General features: G+C 49.7%; 2 protein-coding genes across 8 annotated transcripts; both read right to left on the bottom strand.

Moving 5' to 3' along the window:
* Positions 1–1,286: 1,286 nt before the first annotated feature.
* GHSR (growth hormone secretagogue receptor) lies at positions 1,287–14,640 on the bottom strand. 2 transcript variants are annotated; one of them, XM_046898301.1, is made up of 2 exons: positions 6,793–14,640; positions 1,287–4,272 (listed from the first exon to the last, which is right to left on the bottom strand). In XM_046898301.1, the coding sequence occupies exons 1-2, from the start codon at positions 8,219–8,221 to the stop codon at positions 4,016–4,018; spliced, it is 1,686 nt and encodes a 561-aa protein (XP_046754257.1). In that variant the 5' UTR covers positions 8,222–14,640; the 3' UTR covers positions 1,287–4,015. The 2 variants fall into 2 exon arrangements, with proteins under 2 accessions (XP_046754257.1, NP_989725.1); NM_204394.2 differs by having other exon boundaries at positions 1,900–4,320; positions 6,793–7,609.
* TNFSF10 (tumor necrosis factor superfamily member 10) lies at positions 12,196–20,851 on the bottom strand. 6 transcript variants are annotated; one of them, XM_015291626.4, is made up of 6 exons: positions 20,687–20,824; positions 20,296–20,595; positions 17,732–17,884; positions 16,728–16,770; positions 16,258–16,368; positions 12,196–15,102 (listed from the first exon to the last, which is right to left on the bottom strand). In XM_015291626.4, the coding sequence occupies exons 1-6, from the start codon at positions 20,807–20,809 to the stop codon at positions 14,654–14,656; spliced, it is 1,179 nt and encodes a 392-aa protein (XP_015147112.1). In that variant the 5' UTR covers positions 20,810–20,824; the 3' UTR covers positions 12,196–14,653.
* Between the last annotated feature and the right edge of the window lie 495 nt (positions 20,852–21,346).

Raw genomic sequence — 21,346 nt, 5'->3', positions numbered from 1 at the left:
GCGTGCTCACATGTGATCGTGAATATTAGCTTAATTCGGGGTGAGGATTTGCAGGAGTTTTAGGGTGAACTCACGTGTCACCAAATCATCATTTCCCTCCCCAGGAGGGAAACAGAGTGAGCATGGAGAGCAGCAAAAAGCCTTTGTTATTGAGTGTGTCAGCACGCACACGTTGTGTTTGGTAATGCTGGTGTGCACGTCGTGTGCTGCTGTTACCGTTGTTCTAAGGCTCAACCAAAAACTTTTGCAACAAGCAGAAGTGATTGTTTGAACTGCAGACCTTCATTAATATGAGATGGACTGCATCTGTCCTTTTCTTCATCTGCTTTCACTCCACTTGTGCTATTACAAGTCCTGCTGGGGAATGTTGAAGTAGCCAAGAGAGATGGTGACAAAATACACATTGAATGTACAGCTTTGCTTCACAATGCCTTTCCGTAGTGAAAATGAGACAAAACTGTGACTGTTAATTTCCATGCAGGCTTCAGCCCAGCTGGAAGGCAGCGTGGCACAGTGATGTCACCGTGCAGGGGTGGGTTTGGGGCACCAGCTGCTGCCCCATGCTGGTACTCAGGGCATTTAGGTGAAGCTGCAGCTCTAAATAGTGCTTAGGCAATGTCATGTGATAGGAACTTCCATCAGTTCTGAGCATCTTGCAGGTCCAGATTTGACATCTAAGTGCTGCTTTTCCAGAACGTCTTATTTTTGGCAAGCAATACAATAGGACATGATTTTCTGCCTGTGGATGCTTCCATCAAAGGTACTTTTCTAAAATGAATGGACCTTTCTGGTAAAGTGCTTTTGACCTATTTTATCACCAGGTTAAGATGTTGCCAATAAATAAGATGCAGCCAAATAGGTTCTGTTTATCTGCAAGGCTGCAATGTCAAAGGTAGTGTTGGAAAATCTCCTAAAGTTTGAGCTGTTTAATGAATGAGCCTCCAGTTACCTCCTATGTGGATTACATACATAGGAGGTTACATACAGGGCAGTGAGAACAGAGCAGAATTTTGACTCATAAGGCCCCTATATGGCTTTCTTTTTCAGTTGGAACTGGCAGAGTTTGTTTCTATAGGAGGGAGTTTGCAGCAGTGCAACACAGGGCTCACAGCTGTGAGTGGTTGTGCTGCAGTCACACTCCTGAGCAGCCCAGCACCTGCAAGGCTCCCGCCTTCACTGCAGGTAAAGCAGACCCCAAAAGCCATGCTCAGGTCCAAAGCTGTGCTGGGGAGAGAACTGTGCTCTTTCAGACAGAGAAGGCTTTGAGGGGAAGTGGTGCTGGGAAAATGAAGGGCTGCAGGAACGGCCTGAGGACAGCAGGGAAATGCTGTTTCTCCCAGGAAGCGTTGGCCATCGTGGCTGTCCTGTGACTTCAGTACCTTTTCTAGGTAGAAAATGTTATTGAAATGTTGAACAGTTGGTTTTTGTTCTTTTTTTTTTTCCAATGGAGATCCAGCAGCAGCGTACCCCAGAGGTAGGCAGCTGCATATTCATCCCACAGGGACGTCACGTATCCTTCTGGGGGCACCTGACATTTGATTTCATGGTGCAGAAGTTGCCCAGGTGATGCTTTTCCTGTCTCCTGGGTAAAAGCAGCCCACAAAGTGCCAGCAGCTGTCTGAAGCAGCACACCCAGACCCCAACCACCAGCCCACGATACCAGTAAGTGCAACTCCAGCATTTCTGTATGGAGATACTTTAACACCTTAGGGGGGCAAAGCTAATGGATGGTACAGTGCAACCTGGTGGAGTGACTGCTACAGTGTGCGTGAAAAGCTTGAGAGTTTCTGCCACAGCTGAAATCTCTTCCTGCTTGTGCAAGAGTCACATGGAGGTGGCTACTCCACGTCCCCTCCCTCACCACCCACCCGCAGCTCCACAGAGGCTCTCAGCACATGATTTCTTTTTCTGCTCACGTTTAATACCACAGACACAGCTGAAACTCGAAACGCTTACGTGACGTTAGGTGCGCGATCGGTTCGTTTACACGGACGTGTAATTAGTGAGCTCACATATTCACAATATTTTCAAGACTCCTTGATTTCTTGTTTCCCTGAGTTGCCTGATGTCTGCCACCAGAGCTGCTTGTCAGCAGACAGCAAAGGAAGGAACAAAATGAACAGAAAGGCATAAGTGGTCAGAGACAAAAGGAGAGAGGATGCCATGGGTGCGGCTCTCCTAATGGGCTCAGCCCACGCCAGAGGCTCCAATGAGGTGAGCCTCCTAGGCTGTCTCTCTGCAACTCCCATCTGCTGCTCCTGTGGTTTGCCCCTGCTGGGACACGCTGCAGCCACTCAGCCCCACCAACAGACACAGAAGGTACAGAAGGGGCCAAATTCTCTTTTCACTTACACCCAGCTGCAAAGGCATAACAGGCAGAATGCGGCCCATAGTCAGCAATAGGAGCTTAGGAGCAATAGGAATCTTGTGAACAGACAGTTTGTTATGTAGAATCAGTTGTGGACCAGCTGGTAATAAATAGAACCAAATAAATAAAAGCTGCTATTGCACATGCACACCCTCAAGCTCTATTAGCTGGACCACAACATCTATGTATAGGTGTGACAACAGATGCGATATAAGGCATACAGATTAGCACAAGGTGTGAAAGGCTTTCTGGTTTGATTTGGTTTTTAATGACATATTTGAATCACAAAAATCAATTGAATTTAAGATTTTTATGAATCAAGTATGAGAATGTGTCTGCCTGTGGGTCTTAATGGATATTTTCTGTGACTTTTTCAGGTCTAAAAGTAAGTGGATATGATACTGCAGCACACCAGTGCTGCTGCAGCACGGGCTCTGCTGGGGCACAAGGTGCTCAGGACTGACTGATCGCAACCCAGGGTGTCTTACAGGTAGACTCATCCTCAGGCTGCAGTGTGCACAGGCACCAATGCTGGGACAGCCAACAGCTCCCAGGTTTGGGTACAGTGAGTCGCTCACAGCCAAGCTGAGCAGAGCAAGTAGAGGTGAGTCAGCTGGTAAAACAAAAAGATGGCTGTAGGAGATTGCATTCCCAGTCTTCACGGCATCACTGCAGTCCCAAAGGCAGCACTGTCCTTGTCCCACTGACACGCATTCCCAAAATATTCCAGCACAGCCACGTTTTATGCCACTTCAATGAAGACTTTTTTTATTTCTATTCACACATGATGTGAGGGTCATTAATTTGAGCATGTTTGAACACCGCCCGTTTTTATTTCTCCTTTTTGGAACTTGTATTAAAAATGGAGATTATGAAAAGCGTATCAAATCCTATGTCTACTACTTCGACAAGGCAATTATATTTTCTCTCTTTAGGGTCTGGCTATGTGCTAGCAAAATTTTTAGCAAATCTAAAGTTAACTCTGGAAAACCTCCGCTCATGTTTAGCAGCTGCCGGAGTCGCATGGGCTCTCAGTAGAGCCGGGCTATGTTTGCCTTTTAGAAATGGGGAAGCCTAGCTTCCCTGTGTTAAAAAACCATATCACAGAATCACAGAATGGTTTGGGTTTGGAAGAGACATTGAAGTCCATCCAGTCCCATCCCCTGCCGTGGGCTGGTTGTCCCCACCAGCTCAGGCTGCTCAGGGCCCATCCATGGCCTTGGGCACATCCAGGGATGGGGCACACAGCTCTGGGCAGCAGTGCCAGGGCCTCGCTGCCCTCTGGGTAGAGAATTTCTTCCTAACGCCCAACCTAAAACTGCCCTCTTTTAGTTAAAACCATTCCCCCTCATCCTATCGCTATCACACCATGTCAAAAGTCGGTCTCCCTTTAGACGTCATATGGACAAAAGCAGCGGACAAATATCACTTGATTGTTGCCAAATGCTGTAACCACACGTCTCCTTTTATATTCTCAAGGTGTAGGTAATTTTTAGAGATCTTTCACTGCCTACGTGACATCTCCCAGCAAATCCAGGTGACGACACAAGTAGAGCTTTCCTTGCCGATTTGTGCCTTGCCCCACGTCCCCTCCGTGATGGCTCTCCGGTAACACCGGTGTGTGATGCTCTGGCACTGGACCCCATGTCATGTGGCGACGGTGGGTTCTGTCCATACACGTGAGCTGTCCTGCTTGGTGCTGGAGAGTCTTTTCTTTGGCAGGGCTTTGAGTCCGAAGAGCCGGCATGCGGCAACGCGGTACTTCTTGGACATGATGTTGTAGAGGATGGGGTTGATGGCTGCGCTCAGGTAGAAGAGGACAAAGGACACCAAGTTGCAGTACTGGCTGATCACTGCTATCTCCAAGGATCCGGCTTCGAAGGATTTGGAAAATAAATATCGTCCTACGTGAAAAGGCAACCAGCAGAGTATGAAAGCAAATACCACCACGACTAAAACAAAAAACAGCAGAAGAAAGTGTGTTAACTGTGAGTAGGGAGAAAAAAAAAAAGGTTGATTCAGATGAAATAGCATTCTCTCTTTTCAACCAATGTATCTCCAAGTGGGAAAAGGCACCCCATAACTTTTCAGGTCTCTCTCAGGTACTTTTTCTGGCAGGATAGATTAGCAATACTTAAATTGATTGTACCTGGGCAGCCTGCCTGTATACTGCACATCACACACCTGAGCTATCAAGTCATCATTTCCATAAAAGAACAGAATTAAAGAACAGTGACAGAAATCATAACATAATCTACCGTCTGCACCTACAAAAGCAAATTATATATAACGTGATAGACTCAACACTGTGCTTTATAGTGAGGTATTTAATCCCTGGGAAGCAAACTGGCTCAAGACAAAGGCCAAAAGACAATAAAAACCACCACCTGGATCTGTAGGGTACATTCAGCAGGGTAACAACAGGTAGCTTTGCACCCTGCCTATCTGCCTGTGCATTGGCACATGATTACTCCAAGAACAGGAAAGCCACATGCAACTTATGGCATACTCTGCAGCACACAGCTGAAATTCAGAGTATCTGTTTTCCTGCTCTGCATCTTCCTGAGCCCAACACTTTGATATCTTTTTGCAGTTTCTCCACCTGGGAAATTCAGATAAAGTTTCCATGGCTCAAGAGCATGCTCTGGAGTTTAATCCATATGTTGATTACTACCACTGCGGTCATCATACACAGAGTATCGAGCATAGCCAATGTGTTTACAGGTAAGCGTGCGTATCCCTCCTAACTGGGGTTTTGAGGATGCAGTTTGATCCTCACTCATGCAGAATCCCATTGATTTCAAGAGGAATGGGTTATGATAGCTCCTTTCACAGTCAGGCTATGTGTTCGGGTGTTTAATTACTATCCTAGAGGCATACAATCTTTCTACAGTTTAAAAGAAGCGATGCTAATCCCATTTAATCAATGTTCCATGACTTGCTGAAGTCTTAGGAAGCGCCTTCTAGATTTCAGGCAGAAAAGTAAAAGCAGTGGGAGCAGATTGCATTGTGCATCTGCTGCTATTGAGCCCTTACTCACTTCTTTCCTTTCTGCCCAGCACTGGGCTGTTTTCATCTGCAGAATGCTGGCTTTGCCAGAGGAAGGGCTCACCCCTGCCATGCTGTTCCCAGCCCTTGCAGAAGAAGAAAAGGTGTCTGAAATACCATAGTGCTGGCAGCAATACTTGGGGGCAGAAATAAGCACTTACTGTTTTGACATTCCTTACGGTTAAACATGCAGATAGATAAACATGGCAGTAGTACGTGCTGGCAATTTACTTCTTGTAAATAGAGATCCATAATCCTGAAGCTCTAGCAGTGTGAGTGAAGAATTACTTCCAAGGTCACACTTTACCCACCTGAACTAATTCTACTGACTGTAAAACGTGGCTGAAAGGGCTCAAAGAATGCCTCAGGTTGTATAATTCTTGCTGCTTGGTGGTAGTAGTACTAAAGCAGGGCACTCACAAAAGATCAGGTAGGCTCCTATACAGTAATGAAGCCCCTTAGGGCGCACTGCCACCTCTCCATCTGGCTCATTAGCCCTTCACCTCTGCCTTGCCGTGGCACCTGTGTGAAGCATCCCATCCACGGGAGCTCATGCTGGGATCTGTCAGTGCAAAAGCATGCAGCGGTGCTCAGTGACCAGGCATGGATCTGTGCAGCAACTTTGGGTCCTGTGCAGCCAGCTCCTGGCACACGCTTGTCAGGAGCTGCCAGCATCCCTGTGCTGAACGTGCTCTTCTGTGTGCCAGCAGTGTCTGTTGTTTAAACCATGCGGCTGTGTAAATACACTGTCAGGACTGACAGCGTCTGTCGTCTCCATCCTGTTACCCTGAAGTCGGTGGGAATTTAGGGGATTATAGACCCTGAGGGAGACAAAATGGTCACTGTTCAGCAAAGGCTGATGCTTTGCTAATGCAAGAATAAGATCGCTTTCCATGATCTTAAACAGTCACGCTGGCTAAATTACCCCAATTTGCTAAAAATGCCTTTTCATTTGAAAGTCAGTGCACATCACACCCTGCTTGCTTAGTCTGCAGCTAACTTTGTGGGTTTAGAAGAAGTTAGTTTGAAAATCAGATAAACTGTTCTCTGTAAATAATGTCGGTATCCACAACCAAAGATGTTCTAAAAATCTCCAGGGCAAGAGCTAATTGTAACGGTGGTATTCGTCTTCGTCAGAGGTTGTTATTAAAATCTCCATAACTGTTTTAGAGTCCCCAGCACCAACCGGTTAGAAATAAATCTAAGGAAAGGGGAGAGTTGTTCTGCAAATACCTTAAAGTGGAGCCCTTTGTAGGAAAGGTTTTAAAACAATGCTTTCCTTTAGAAGCAACGACAGTGATCTGGCACTGCTCAGCCCCCCTCTCTTGCACACACAAGCACACGCACTTGCAAACACAGAGCCCGGGGAGCCATACCTAGCATCTTCACAGTCTGCTTGTTGTTCTTGTCCCTGATGATGGTGCTCGGACCGATGTTCTTCCTCTTCCTCCTCCACAGCTTCCTCCCGATGAGGCTGTACAGCACCGTGAGGCAGAATACGGGCAGGAAAAAGAAGATGCTGGAGATCCACACCATGATGGTGAGCAGCCCCGAGCGGATGGCGTACTCCGTGGCACGGCACTCGTTGGTGCTCAGTGGGTTGGTGCCATTCTCGTGCTCGACGCCCACCAGGACGAAGATGGGGCCAGCACTAATGAAGGAGACGGCCCAGAGGATGAGGATGACCAGCTTGACCTTCCTCTTGGTGATGATCACCTTCGCTCGCAGAGGGAAGCAGATGGCGACGTACCGCTCCACGCTGAGCGCGGTGATGTTGAGGATGGTGGAGTAGGTGCAGCTCTCGCTGATGAACTGGAAGAGCTTGCAGAGGAGATCTCCGAAGTTCCAGGGCCGGTACTGCCAAAGGCGGAAGAGGTCCAGGGGCATGCAGAGGAAGATGAGCAGGTCGGAGAAGGCCATGCTGGACAGGTAGAAGTTGGTGGTGGTCCTCATGTCCCGGAACCGCGACACCACCAGCATGGTCATCAGGTTGCCGAGGACCCCGACGACGAAGAGGAGGACGCAGGCGACGGTGATGCCGGTGAGCACGGGCGCGGGGAAGAGGCGCAGCGGGGACTCGCCGCCCGTCCTGTTCTCCGAGCTCCCCTCCCGCATCGTGCCGCCGCGGGCTGCGCATCCCCGCGCGGAGCCGCTCCGTGCCGGGGCTGGGGCAGGTGCGGGAGGCGGGGAGGGACGCGGCCCCGCTCCGCCCCCCCCTCCCCTCCCGGCCGGGGGCCGGTCCCTCCGCGCGTCACGGCGGGCGTAAGCGCTGCCTCCGCGGGCGCGGAGCGGCCCCGCGCTCTGCGGCGAGTTTAGTCCGACGTGCGCGCTCCGCTCGTCCTCTCCCTCTGCTCCCTCTCGCGGGACGCCTCCTCCGGGGCCGGGCGGTCCCCGCACGCCCCCACCCCCCGGCCGCGGTGCGGGGCTGCCCGCTGAGCTCCGTCCCCACGAGCTTGCTTTCCGCTTGCCGCCGTCGAGGCGGTGAAGGGCGATGGTGTGCGTTCTTGGAGCGGCTGTCGCTTCTGGGACGGGTCGGCGCGGCGTTCTCCACGCGTGTAAAATCCCGGCACCGCGATGTGCGGCTGATGGCCGCGTGGGGACAGCGACGGGCGCGGGGACGGCTGCGGTCACAGTCCGTCGTTTCGTTGCCCTTGCATCTTGGCAGGAGCGCGGTAAGGCTACAGATGGGTGAAGCTGCAGCCGTCGCCCTCTCTCTGATTCACCTGCAATTCCGCTCTCACTCAGCGCGGCTCTGCGCTCCGCAAGCACACCCCTCGGAGCTGCTGGGCTCCCGCGCTGCAGCATCCCGCATCCCTCTGAGACTGAGGCTGATGCTGTGCCCACAGGCCCTGACTGAGGGAAGCAGCTCAAGGTGAGCTCGGGGGCAGAATAGGTACCCCCCCATCACCACCCGTGCTCTGAGTGCACCCTGGCATCCTGCTTAATGCAGCGTGGAAACAGAGCTTGGTGCTGCTTTTCACGTGCACGCTCACATATGTATGCCCACCATCTGCTGGTGTTGCTATTTCACAACTGCCAGGCTTCACTGAAGAACAGAGCAGAAGCGCAGGGTGACACGGCAGTTACTCTGCCTGCTCCTCGGGATGTGCCTGTTGGCAGCTGAGCACTTTGCAGCACTTCCCATAGTGATGCATTAGCCTTAGTGCCCTGTCCGTATCCTAATTTCAACACGCTTTGCAGCTTTTGGTGGAGTCAGTATTGGCCATTCCTGCTCTCGCACTGTGAGACAGTTTTGTAGCGAGTTACTCGAGGGCTGCTGAATTTTATGGAGCACAGCCACAAATTAATTCATTTGGGAAAAAAAAAAAGAAGACAAACCAAAAAGGAAGAGCCTATCGTCCTCTCACTTTGCTTATCCAGCTGCCCATGTAAATGCTTTACTTAGTTCTGAAGAAGAATCATGGGCTGTATGCCACCAACATCCAGCTATTTCAGCATTACGATGTTGACCCTGACCTAACTGAAATGATGTATTTAAATGACAGAGCAGCGGGCAGCCGTCCCTGTATAGAACACCCCAAGTTGGAAGGGACCCATAAGGACCATAGAGTCCAGGTCCTGGAAAGCTGCCAAATAGTTCCCGTTGTTCCCGAAAGAATGCTTTCACTCTTCCCACCCCCACACATTCTCAGACCAGTGGCATCAGCTGCAGGACCTGGGTGCTTGGCAGAGCCAAGGGCCTGAGGCTGCGGCTGTGACCTTGCAGGGAGCAGCCTTTATTCTCATGAAATTCCTCCCATTCTTGCTGAGTTGTATCTTGTCAAAAATGACCATTTCCCTTTCCCTTGGGAGAAAAGAGCCTCAGTCTTTCAGACAAATCTTGTCCCTTTGTGAAACGGTACTTGATCTGAGGCGGCAGCAGATCTCTATCCTCCTGGCAGCCCAGGTCTGTAATGCAGCGAAATAACACTTAATTCATTGGGAGTTTGATGCCCTGACCCACTTGGATCAGGGACTGCAGTCGTTCTTTGAATCCAACAGCTTCGCTGCCCTGCTTGTTCAAAGGGGTTTTGAAGCATGATTCAGTAGTGGCTTTTCCTTCTTAGGGTCAGTGCCAGAAAAAAAACAGCTGAGAGAGAAGGAAGCAGTCCCAGTTTTGGATTCTTTGGATATTGAAGGCCACACCTTAATGGGGCATAAAGAACCGAAATGCCACCGAGTTGGAGTGATGATGAGTTCCTGAGTCTGCTTTGCATATACCATGAAGGACAGTGGTGAAAGAAGATAGAATGGCTGTGAGAGAAGGTGGTTCCAAGCACTCATCTACCTGCCCTCAGCTGCAGGAAAGGTACTTTACGTTGCCTTACCAACCACGGGAAAGATTGAAGTCACTAATATAGCTGGGATGAGAGAAAGAGGCAGAAGATGAGGACACTTTATGCACAGCTTTATCCGCTAACTTAATGAACAGCCAGAACAGACATTGCAAAAATACTTCAAAGCAAAACAAAGCAGCATTACGGGGGACACTTACCTCTCAGGGAGCTCTTAAAATATTGCTGCTTCCCTTCTGCAGCATGAGAGCTGTGCCGAGTGCTGGAGGTAAGGCAGAGTTGCTGTTGACAGTCATTTGGGATCTCTCTCCTATGTTCCATCCTTTCCATTCCCTCTTCATCCAGTGAAGTTTTAATTCTAGTTTATATTATGGTTTGTTGTCATGGAAATATCTGAGGGCTTTGAGTATAGATTTATTATGGCTTTCCATGTAAAACAGACTTCAAGGGAGAGATCTGCCATTTAAGAATGACACATCTTCTACAATCCACAGAAAAGCATCTTTTTTTATTGTATCCAGGGGCAGGAGGTGCTTTGACTTTTATTATAAGTGTTGTGTTTTAAGAACAGGAGGTAGCAGCTGGTGGGTGCTCTCAAAGGTTGTGGTTTAGTACCTATCAGCAGTGAGCAGTGCCAATGGAATAGCCACCAAAGAACTGCAAAGTGCAGTAATGACTTTACAGTTGTTTGCATGGAACTTAACATCTACGAGCTGACCTTGAAATGCTGTTAGTTAATGGGCTAGCAAAGATGTGCTCTAATGCACTGACTCAGAGGCATCCATTTTAGGTTTGCCTTTTCAATGCACCTTGGCTCCACGTGCTGTTAGGTCACTCCAGTGCAGGAATGTTCCTCTTGGGCCACTCAGTGCAGAGAAGGTTCCCCAGCCACAGCTATGTTTGTTCTGTGTCAGAAGTACAAAGGGTTTATTACATAGCATATAGCATGAGAGCAGCAGGAGATGAGTCCTGCATTTTTGCAATGTCACTGGGTGTTCAATCTCAGGTTCTGACTCAAGGCTGTCCTGGCTTTGCTCCTGGAGGCAGCAGACACCTTTCTGGTGCCATAGGACAAACAGCCCCATAACAGAAGCCTTGCAGCCGAGGGGTGGGGATGCTCACCCGACTCACATGTGTACTACTCGTAGTACGCCCTATGACTTGTGTTAGTGCTAGAACGTGCAGGATGGGACTGTGCACTCATTCATTCTTGGTCATGCTGTCCTGATGGTACTTTGGTTTCTTTGTGAAATGGGGAGCAAAAACCTGCCTGAATCCACCAGCAGATCCGCACTTCATCCTCTCAGCCCTCATCCAGTGGCTGCAAGGCATAAACAAGGGTGGCTTTGTACAAACTGAGGCTTATACGAGCTGAAGAACTCAGTCAGACAAAATCAAGTGCCTTGAAGAAGTGTTTGTTCCTTCGATTCTGTTGTGATCACATTGTTAGTTTCTAAAAGGCAGTTTGAACCTTGGATTCCCTGAGCGTTTGCTCACATAGTAAGTGTTACACATTCTGTGTTCAGTGTTACTGCGTCAGACAAGGAACATGAACGAGGTTAGCACTGGCAGAGCAGCCAGTGAAAAAGGGGAGCTGCTCAAACCTACTCCTGCCCCAACCTGCTGCCCCGCGGTCCTCAGCACTGGCAGCCAGACAGCATTTGTCACAGCCCAGTGTCCAACCCGACGTTGCCTGGAAGACTTTCCCAAGGAGCTGATGGAGATGGCAGAGCTGGCTTAGCAAAGCCGCAGGAAAGGGAGTGCTGTTACATCAGGCAGCAGCGCGGCGCTCCGGCACTTAGCAGGGATGGATGCGCTGTCAGGCAGAGGAGAATGGGTGGTTTTTGTTCATGCGACGTAACATGCAATTTCTGTCAGTTTGAATGAACGGAAGAGAGCTCTGAGGGAAACAGCTACAAACGGCCGCATTACCTATATATAAAAAAGTCCAATCTGTGAAAATTGGGTCAGGCCCCAAATTATCCCAATCCGTCTTCTATTTCTGCAACTGAACGGAACATGGCACCTTGGAGGAATGAGTTCTCGTCTCAGTGTGTTAGCTGTGTCATTTTGATCACTGCATCCAGGCTTTCCTTAGCCCCAGGAACGCAGACATCATACGTATGAAAAGTGTAATTACAAATCTTAGAACCCCGGGGTCTGATCTGGGATTCTTATCTATTTGCACAGAGGACAAGGAATGCATCCCTGATCCCACCCGGCCAAGGGAATCCAAGTGAATAACAACCACATTTACTGAGGCAAAGAGGAGCAGAAAAATAGCAGTAATGAAGCAATGCAAGGTAAAATAACAGGCAGTTAGCTGCTAAGTCCTCTTTCCCATGGAAACACCAGAAAAGAGAGTTGAAATAAAAGCAGTCTCTACAAAAGGGATGATTTCTTCCCAAGCCCTGCGATATGGGGTGCAGTCGTGGGGCTGGGCTGCTGCTATGGAAGCCAATGAACGCCACGAGGCTCAGTAAGTATTTACTAAAAACATTTTATATAAAACACGTAGAAAAATTATAACCCTTACATGTTTACCACAACCCACATATAAAAATTTGCTACATTCACCATTCATCATAAAGTGAGATGAGAAGTGTGACTCGGTGCAAATGTACAATCAGAAGCTGATGCATCTTTCCATTAATCTTCAAACATGTCCTATCAGACACAACTTGACAGTCTCTCCCCAGGATAATATCTGGCAAGCAGGCCTTTGGATTATTCAGAAACACAATGTGATTACTTGGTGTGATCCTCTGCTCTGCATGCAGGGCCTAAGAATAGGTATATTTACAGTTAGAAAGATAATGCCCAGGAGAGTTCCCTAAGCAAGGAATTCCCAATCATAATGGACACTGGGAGCCAGAGAGAGAACATTGAATAAGGCAAAAAGTGTTGTAGTTTGTCTTCATGTCAGCTGCAAGTGTGTGAAGTCGCTACATTACACACATTGGTTCTTACCCACATGGAGGGCTCCTGACTCTTAAGAAAGCACTGGAAATGCTTTTTCACAGTTCAAATAAATCTCTTTCAAATAACTTTAAAAAAAAACAATTTTAACATAAATTGTTGGGAAAAAAACAACAACAACAACAACAAAAAAAACAAACATGTCCATGTGAAAAGGTAAGCAGCCACAAAAGTCAGGTCCAATGCAGCAGCACCCAGCTGTGTTGGGAACAGCTCTGTTCCCCCCTTCCTTCTCTGCCAGGCAAAACACTTTCTTAATTTAGTCCTGAAATTGGGAAGACAACTCCAGGTATGTTTTCTGTTCTATGTCAAAACAGATTTGAGTTGGATCCAAACCATATACTCCAGTAAACGATGGAGAAATTCACAGATCTGATTGCCACTGAAATGGTTATACATGATGCTGTGTTGAAACAGCAAGCTGAAGTTTGACTTGTCGTTTCAGGTTCACACCTGTGTTTCTTTGCCCTAAAAACAAATGGAGGGCTCTGCTGAAGGTCTCTGCTATTGTGAAGGTCTCCACTATTGAAATGACCAACCGCAGGAGCCCAGGTGAGCACTGGCCCTTGTGCCCCTTCAGTGCCTCTTGTTGACGAAGCAGAGATGAACAATGCATGTCTCTCTGTGCACAGTGATTTAGTTACCACCATGGAAGGTGAATGGGAAGGTTCCCGGCAACCTTAATATATTTAAAAAACAAATAGCTTTTCTCCTGGCAATGTTGTGTTGACTGAAAGTAGCACTTGCAAAGCCTCTACCTTTTTCCTCCTTTGTTTTTTTTCCACTTTCACCTTCTTTTTCCCATTGGTTTCTCTGAACCTGGGCAAAATGCATCCAAGGTGCACGTTAGTGTATTTACAATGACACGGCTGCAGATGTGCTCATTTATGCCCATCCAACTTAAACTCACATCCAACTGCAGTCCCACTCACACAATTAGTGGTCAGTTTAAATTTCAAAGAAGTTATGAAAGCTTTTCAACCATTCCTACAAACAGAATAAACATCAAAATAGCATTATCTGAACTGTAGCTGCTGGTTAAACATGGATAGTTGCGTATGTTTTCCCTAAAACGTTAGTCATCAGGCTATCATTCTGCCTTGCACCTTTACATAATCCAGGCCAGTGCAAGTAAACATGGAATAACTGTGTCATGCTCAATTTGTGGCTAATGTCGAATAGAATTCAGCATTTAGAGAAAAACACTTTTTTTTTTTTTAATATCAAGCACTTGCTGTCAACAAGTGTAACTGCGTTACTGAGGCTGTTGGAGGCAGGGTGAAATCTTTGCAGTACAGCAATTAGGTAAATAGGCGCTGCCGTAATGTGCTGATCCCAAAATACTGATTGATTTCAAAACCTCTCCTGTGCCCTTCCAGCAGCTGTTTTTATGTGCGATGTACTGACTGAGACAGAGCAGTGTGCTTACTCAAGCCACGATCCTGGAAAATGCTTAAGCACATATTTAATTTCAAGCATGTCAATACCCCAGGTTTAGTCAGGCTGTGTGCGCTTAAAATTAATTAGGTGCTTAACTGCTTTGGGAGATGAGATGAAGACGTGCAATGTGAGCTTCCGATGGCTTTTCCCTTTTGGGAAACTCTGGTTCCAACAAAAACTTGCAGAATAGTTCCACTGGGGGGACTAGGAGGGCTCCTAGTATGAGATACAGGTGACAGGTGGAACTTTCCTCCAGCCCCATCAGCACCCGGAGCAGCTCCATATGGTACCTGCAGGACACAGAATGGCACTGGGCCACCCGCGACGTGCCCGGCTCGTGCCACACAAAGCACTGCCAACCTGCTGCCACCAAGCTCCCTCCTGGCCATAGCAGTGAGGGAGTGAGTGGAACACAGGGAGCCTGGTTTTGCTGCTGCTGTTACGGCGTCTGCTTCGTGTCCTGTTCTACAGAATTTTGGGTAGGTCCTAGCTTTGCTTCCTCCAGAGCACAGTTTTTTGTCTTTTAACTAATCATAAAGGCTCCAAAAAAGCTCGCCTCCTTGTCCATGTCAACGATATCACTGTTACTGACCGAGACAAAAATTCTGTCCTCCCTTTTTAGCTGGAACACCCCGCCCTGGTAGATGGAATAAAGTCCATACTCAGCCTTTTTGGACCAGCAGCTTGTTCTTGCGCTCTTCATGAGCAGAATGGGATCTGGGTAATTTGTCAGTTTGTAAATGTACTGGACGAGCTGCTTGGGATTCTTTATTCGTTCCAACAAACCCGAGTCCTCGTCCTCATTTTCACGGAAGCGAAAGTAAGTCTGTGAGTAGATGTAATAGAAGCCTGTCTGGGGCACCACCAGCTCACCATTCCACAGCTCCACGTTGTAGAGGAAGGAGTGGCCTCTCCTCGATGACTCCCAGCTGTGGATTTTATGCCCAATGCCTCTGTAGGACAAGTAATCTACTTGGGAAAGAAGAGAGATGTGAAGTTAAAAGCCTGCATGGCACCTGCTGTGAGCAGTTAAGGAAAGGAAAGGCCCCTCCCAGAGCAGCTCGTTAGCTCCATCCTCTCAAAACAATTAGGAAGTTCACAATTAAGCTGTTCAGCGCTATGTGAGAATTCACGCCAACTATTTTTCATTTTTTGTGTGCTCTCAAATAAGAGAAAAGCCAATGTGCTGTTACTTGGTAACAGAGTTAAAACATCAATTTGTGGCTGGTACCCTCCGAGCTGATGAAACCCCACAAAGCCTTTCATTAACAGGGCCTGAATGTCACATCTCCTTGCCCATAGGTCTGTCACCATAGCAGCTGGGCCTTGCAACAGAAGGAAATTAAAGGAAAGAGAAGAGGAAAGCTTAACTTCGGGAAGAGAATTTTTGTTTTATCCAATGAAGATTCCCAAGGAGAAGTCAGTGAGGTACCAAAGAGAACAAGCTTTCTTCCCATCCCGTGAGAATCAAAGGATGGCTAGAGTGGAGGGGATCTCAAAGATCATCTAGTTTCAACTTCTTGCTGTGGGCAGGGCTGCTCTTCTCCAAGCTCAGCAAGCCCATCTCCCCCAGACTTTCTTCCTAAGCGAGGTGCTCCAGCCCTGTTCATCTTCGTGTCCCTCCTCTGGACCTGCTCCAAGAGCTCTGCATCCTTCTTGTGCTGGGCGCCCCAGGCCTGGATGCAGCACTCCAGATGGGGCCTCATGAGGGCAGAGCAGAGCAGAGGGGGCAATCCCCTCCTTTTCCCTGCTGGCAGCACAGCATACTGTTGGCCTTCTCAGCTGCAAGAGCACACTGCTGGTTTGTGTCAAGCTTTTTGTCCACCATGACCCCATGCCCTTCTCCACAGGGCTGCCCTCAGCAAGTTCTTCTCCCGGTCTGTCCATGTATCTGAGATTGCCCCAACCCAAATGCAACACCCTGCATGCAGCCTTGCTGAACCTCATTAGGTTCACCGCTTGTGAGCAGCCTCCACCTGCAACGAGCTGAAAAACGCAGTGCGTGGGACAAGGAGACTCGTGACTTCTTTCTTGCTATTAACTCCATGCAAGTATAAAAGCCTACGTTAACTCCAGCTACGAGTGAGAGAGCAGCTCCGTGAGTGCTGTGTGCAGACTGGCCCTTACTGTGCGGGGACGCGGAGCTCCTCTTGCTGCTGCCCGTCAGGTGTGCCGCTATCCTGAGCGTGGGGCCCTGCGGCGGCTCATCCCTGCGCGGCAGTGCCTGGGTCCTGTCACCTACATGGGGACGAGAAACGGGGTCGCCAGTGAGAAGCAAGGACGTAAGGAGATGCGTCTGTCCCCTGCTGAATGGCTGTGCTGTCTGGCTTTAGGTTTTGAACTGGCTAAATCACAGACACCCTCGGCTTATCCCCAGGCCAGGCACCTCACTGCCCCTCAGTCCCCTTAGGACCACCCTTCTGGCTCCTGGAAATCTGCCCTCCGGAAACAGGTAAGCACTGCTCCATGCCCTGTGTGACTGCACAACGCCCGAGTCCCTGTTTTCTGGGCTTTACAGAACTACTCAAGTCACCATGCTCATTTCAGACACCACCAGCAGCTCCCTCTTACCACAATTAATAACATTATTATAGTACCGTTGATTGCAGACATGTTTTCCTGAAGGATTCTTGACATCATCTGCCAACAAACACAGGGAAAACTCATTAGCTTGTCAGCAGAAAGTGAAGGATGCAGAAAACTCTCCTTCTCCCACTCACAAATGCATGCTATTCTGAATTTGATCAACGAGCTAATGAAAAAAAAAAGCATATTAATTTGTCATAATGAAGTATTTTATATCTTTTATGCAACTAAACCCTGGGGAAAATGTTTTCAGGAGAGCTCAGCCATCTGGGTTTAAATCTCTTGCAAAATCAGACCCTAATGCTTTTCTTAAGTGGGATGGTGAACAAGGACCAGCTTCCATTCACACATGTGGCAGTGCTGCACATCTGGGGGATCTTGGCTCTGGGAAATGACATTTCATGTAATACCCCTACCTAAGTTTTTAACTCGGCGTATCTCACTTTATGCAGCTCCCTCCTTTCCATTTGCTGACTGCTGGTTACCCACAGTGGTGCAGCAGCCCTGCTGACGCTCTGGGATGTTTCATCCTGGCTGATAGACACTGCCCACACGTTGCAGCCAGCTACCTGCTCTGCCCCAACACATTTCTCACTACCCATTCATCCACCCATCCAAAATTTATCTCCAGCAGCACCCAGGCAAGCTTTTGGCAAGCAAGCAGGAGATGGTGCATAGGTCAGATCTGTAAACACGGTGTTTCCCTCCTGCAGGGCTGCAGGGCCTTCACTGGCAGAACTTCCCCCGGAGGAGACAAGATTTCAGAATGCAAACAGAGGGTCCATTCTGGGATGCAAGATTTGCATTCAGGTAAGTTTCAGCCTGAAGCAAATATTTACGCATGAGAGGAGCTCCCCACGTGCTGGAGATGGGAATCTAAAAACACTTCTGATTTTTCAGCCAGGCTCATTTTCACTTCCCACTTAATCCTGCTATTAGCATTCTTTACATGCTTTAGGATCTAAATTCTAACAGCACCACGCTCCACCACTCCAGCATATCAGCTCCCACATACCTTTTTAATTAACTTTCCCAGGTGCCACTTCACTTGCCAGCAGGGGTCAGCCACTCTGTCTTTGCTTTCCACCACGTCCAAGTTCTGGATGAGGTCTCCCAGCTCCTCCCCGGTCAGACAGGCAGTGCCACTCCTGGAGTACGTGTCCCAGAGCTGCAGCAGGAGAACAGCCACCATTCATCACCTGGGATCTGCTCACAGCCCTCCAGCTGGGTACGTCACTGAGCTCTGTGTAGCAACACGCTTTCTCACAACTATTTGCTAGTATGGTACGAGTTATGACTGTAGAGGCAGCATAAGTAATTAATCCTGAGTTTACATATTGATTTAATTACGAGGAGGTAGCTAATATTCAAAAATACATTTATATTATCCCCGTGGACGTAAAGTATCTGGGTAACCAGGATTTATGTGAGCACCCAGCACTCGGACAAACAAACTTTGTCAAAATTCAATGCTCGGATTAATGCTGTCACTTTCTGTAGTTCTGTGTTCAAAGCGTTCCTTTGGCACAAGGGATTTTCCTTCGCAGATTGAGGATGAAATCAAGTATTGAACCGTAAAGGCATCTTCCGTTCTGTTTTCTTAGCCAGTGCCACTTACAGCCCAGGCTTTCTCTCAGGGTTGTCTATGATGCATCCTGCCCATATCCTGCCTGGGGTCTGTGTTTGGCAGGCCCCAGAACAAAGTCCAGACAACAGAGATAACATCTGGGTCCAAACAGAATTATAACGCTGAGTGCTTGTGGCACGGGCTTATGTCTGTACCCTCCACTTAGAGGGTAACTGAAGCCTTTGACAGAGAGGAAAGAGCAGCAGAAGTGCTGACTCCTGGGGCACCTTGCAGGAGGAGCTCTGGTTGGAGCTGAGCTCTGCCCATGCAGGGCTGGGTGCAGAGGTGAGGTGAGGCACCGCTGCTGCTCAGTGTAAGCAGCTGCTGCATGCCCAAATCCTGCATCAGCTCTAGGGCCTTGTGTCAGCATGCAAAGCATTCACCTGGACTTCTTGTCGGGTTTAAATGCCACTTTTCTTCTGTTAAAAAGTTCTGCTTACTTTGTTAAACAGATGTGTTTGTTCAGCGTGCAGTGGTTTCAATGCTCCTTAAGACCTGAAAGCAGCGTGAGGTCACCCCCCCCCCCACACCCCGTTTGTTTAGGAAGAGTTTTCTCCTTCCATGAGGCTTAGGAAAAATCCCCTGCAATTCCTATTGCCTTGCTCAGCCCCTTCAGGCTGCAGCAGCACTCAGCTGAGCTGACCCTGATCCCTGGAACACCTCTGTGCTCTGCAGGCAGTGCTGAGAAAGTGCCCCCCCGTGAGCACTGGGGAAGGTCCCTGGGTCACTGCTGAGGAATGCGGTGGTATTTTAAAGTCAGGGCTATTGTTTCAAAAAGTCACCCCAAGTGGTTAAAATGGTGTGGTTTTAAGGAAAAGCAGCCCTTAGAACTATGGGCTCCGGTGGATTTAGCCACGCTGCTCTGGTTGGCTGAGTTTAACAAAAACAAGCGTGCAGATGGAGTAGTGCTGTTGTTCCCTCAGCAGATGGGGCAGCGCTCAGCTCCAGGCCTGGCCCTCATCATCCGCAGGCAAACAGCACTGCACCTCTGCCTCCCCCTCACCTGTTCTGGTCTGCCAACACTTCATCTCTCTGCCACTGCAATGGCATTTTCCTTCCACTGGGAAATCCTCCAGGCACACAACCTCATACCATGGCACTGCAGGGCTGGTGTGTGCCTTATGGGCAGAGAAAGCAAGCTGCAGGTTTCTGCAGGACTCACCCAGATAAGGCGTATCTGCAGCGCTGAGTCTGAGGACAGACCCTATAGGAGGGCCCTGTTGTCCCTTCCTGCCCCAGGACCGGGGCTGTTTTCAAAACAAGGAAATGTGTGGCTATTTTCTTTGCAGCCCATATCCTAAAGCACTGTGAACTTTATTGTGCTCATGTCTCCTCACTTCCTTCAATAGCAAGAGTGCTAAAACAAATGGGTGAATCCAAGCACTCAGGTTGGCTGGGGAAGGAAAAGCCACTGCCTTATGTGACTGGTTTGGTAGTGATGAAAATGCCTTAGGAGTCTGGTTTGGTAGTGATGTAAATGCCTTAGGAGTCTGGTGAAGGTGCAGAAATGCCAGTCTTGAGAAGGAGGGCAAACAGGCAAAGTCCTAATGCATCTCTAAAGCTTTATTCCACGTGCACAGTGTGGAGGATGGGTAGCAGCCTGTGCTCCAGGTGTGCCTTCTACATGGTCGTTGTGCACCAGGTGCCACACAAGGTGTGTGCCCGAGGTTCCTTTGCAGCCCACGTCTGCACGCTCAGTGCAGCTGTGAAGCTGTGCAGAACTCTGGGGTTGGGTCCTGGGTTTTGTGCAAAGGGAAGGGAGACAGGAGCGCTCTGAACTGTACTCCGATGTTTACGGATTTGTTTTCGTTCTCAGTATTTCGCAAGAGAACGAAATGAAATCGGTGCAGCTCCGCGGTGCCATCATCAGGCGGGGCGCAGCAAGAAGCATAGCAGGAGCATCTCCCGCCCTCCCAGAGCACCGACCCCCTCCGCAGGCAGCACGCGGGTACCTTCTGCTGCGTCCTCCTGCACACGCGGGGTCCCGCCGTGCAGCGGGGGCACGAGCATCGCGCACGCGACCGAGCAGCGCAGGGAGGGCCGTGCTGAGGGCTCGCGGCGTTGGCTGCCCGCTGCCGGAGGTCGCTTTGTGCCCGCCGGCTCTGCCCAATGCTGCACGAGGCTCCTACAGGCGCCGCCCCCCCCTCAGCTTTTGTCGGGCGCGTTACCGCTGTCTGCGGGACATCCGGTGGGGGGGGGGGGGAGAGGGGGTGGCCGCGCTCGCAGCTGTGCACGAGATCCGCGTTTGCAAACTCCGTGCAAGAGAAAAAGCGACACCGTAACTTGTCGGAGAAAAAGCAAGAGCTCCCCGCCTGGCCCGCGCCGCCCCGGCCCGGCACCCACCTGCTTCAGCTCGTTGGTGAAGTAGATGTAGGTGACGGCCACGCAGACGGACTGCAGCAGCACGGCAGCCACCAGCACGGCCCCGCAGGTGTGCGCGGGGCTCGGCCCGCCCGCGGGCAGCATCGTAGCGGCGGGACCGCGCGGAGCGGCTCCGCGGCCGTTATAAGGGAACCTCCCCTCGTAGGAGGCGGGGCCGGGCCGCCCCCGGCGCGCTCCCGTCCCCCCCCCCTCTGTAAAAACGGCCTCTGTGCTGCCTTGTTTAATGCAGCCGCTGCGTTCCTATGCGAGAAGTTGCGAGGAGTCGATTGGAAAGCGCCCGACTAGCGTGGAGGAGGAGCCCCGCCCGCTGGGAGGCCGTACCCCTTCCATCCCCATCCTGCATGGAGCTCTGCTTCGATTGAAGGGAACAAAGCTCTTCCTTCTCTGTTTTCTTTCAAAACGGACAGAAGCAAAAGTGAAAGCGTCTGCTGGACGCTCCTGCTTCTCGTAATGAATCGCAGCATCATTACGGTTGGAGAAGACCTCTCAGATCCCCAGGTCCAACCCCACCCCATCCCCCCATGCCCACCGCCCACATCCCTCAGTGCCACATCCCCACGGCTCTGAGCACTTCCAGGGACGGTGACTCCACCGCTCCCCGGGCGGCTGTGCCACTGCTCC

Source organism: Gallus gallus, chromosome 9 (genome assembly GCF_016699485.2).
Source record: "Gallus gallus isolate bGalGal1 chromosome 9, bGalGal1.mat.broiler.GRCg7b, whole genome shotgun sequence".
NCBI lineage: Eukaryota > Metazoa > Chordata > Aves > Galliformes > Phasianidae > Gallus > Gallus gallus.
The sequence above is the reverse complement of the archived record's forward strand: the minus strand, read 5'-3'. Positions and strand labels throughout refer to the sequence as shown.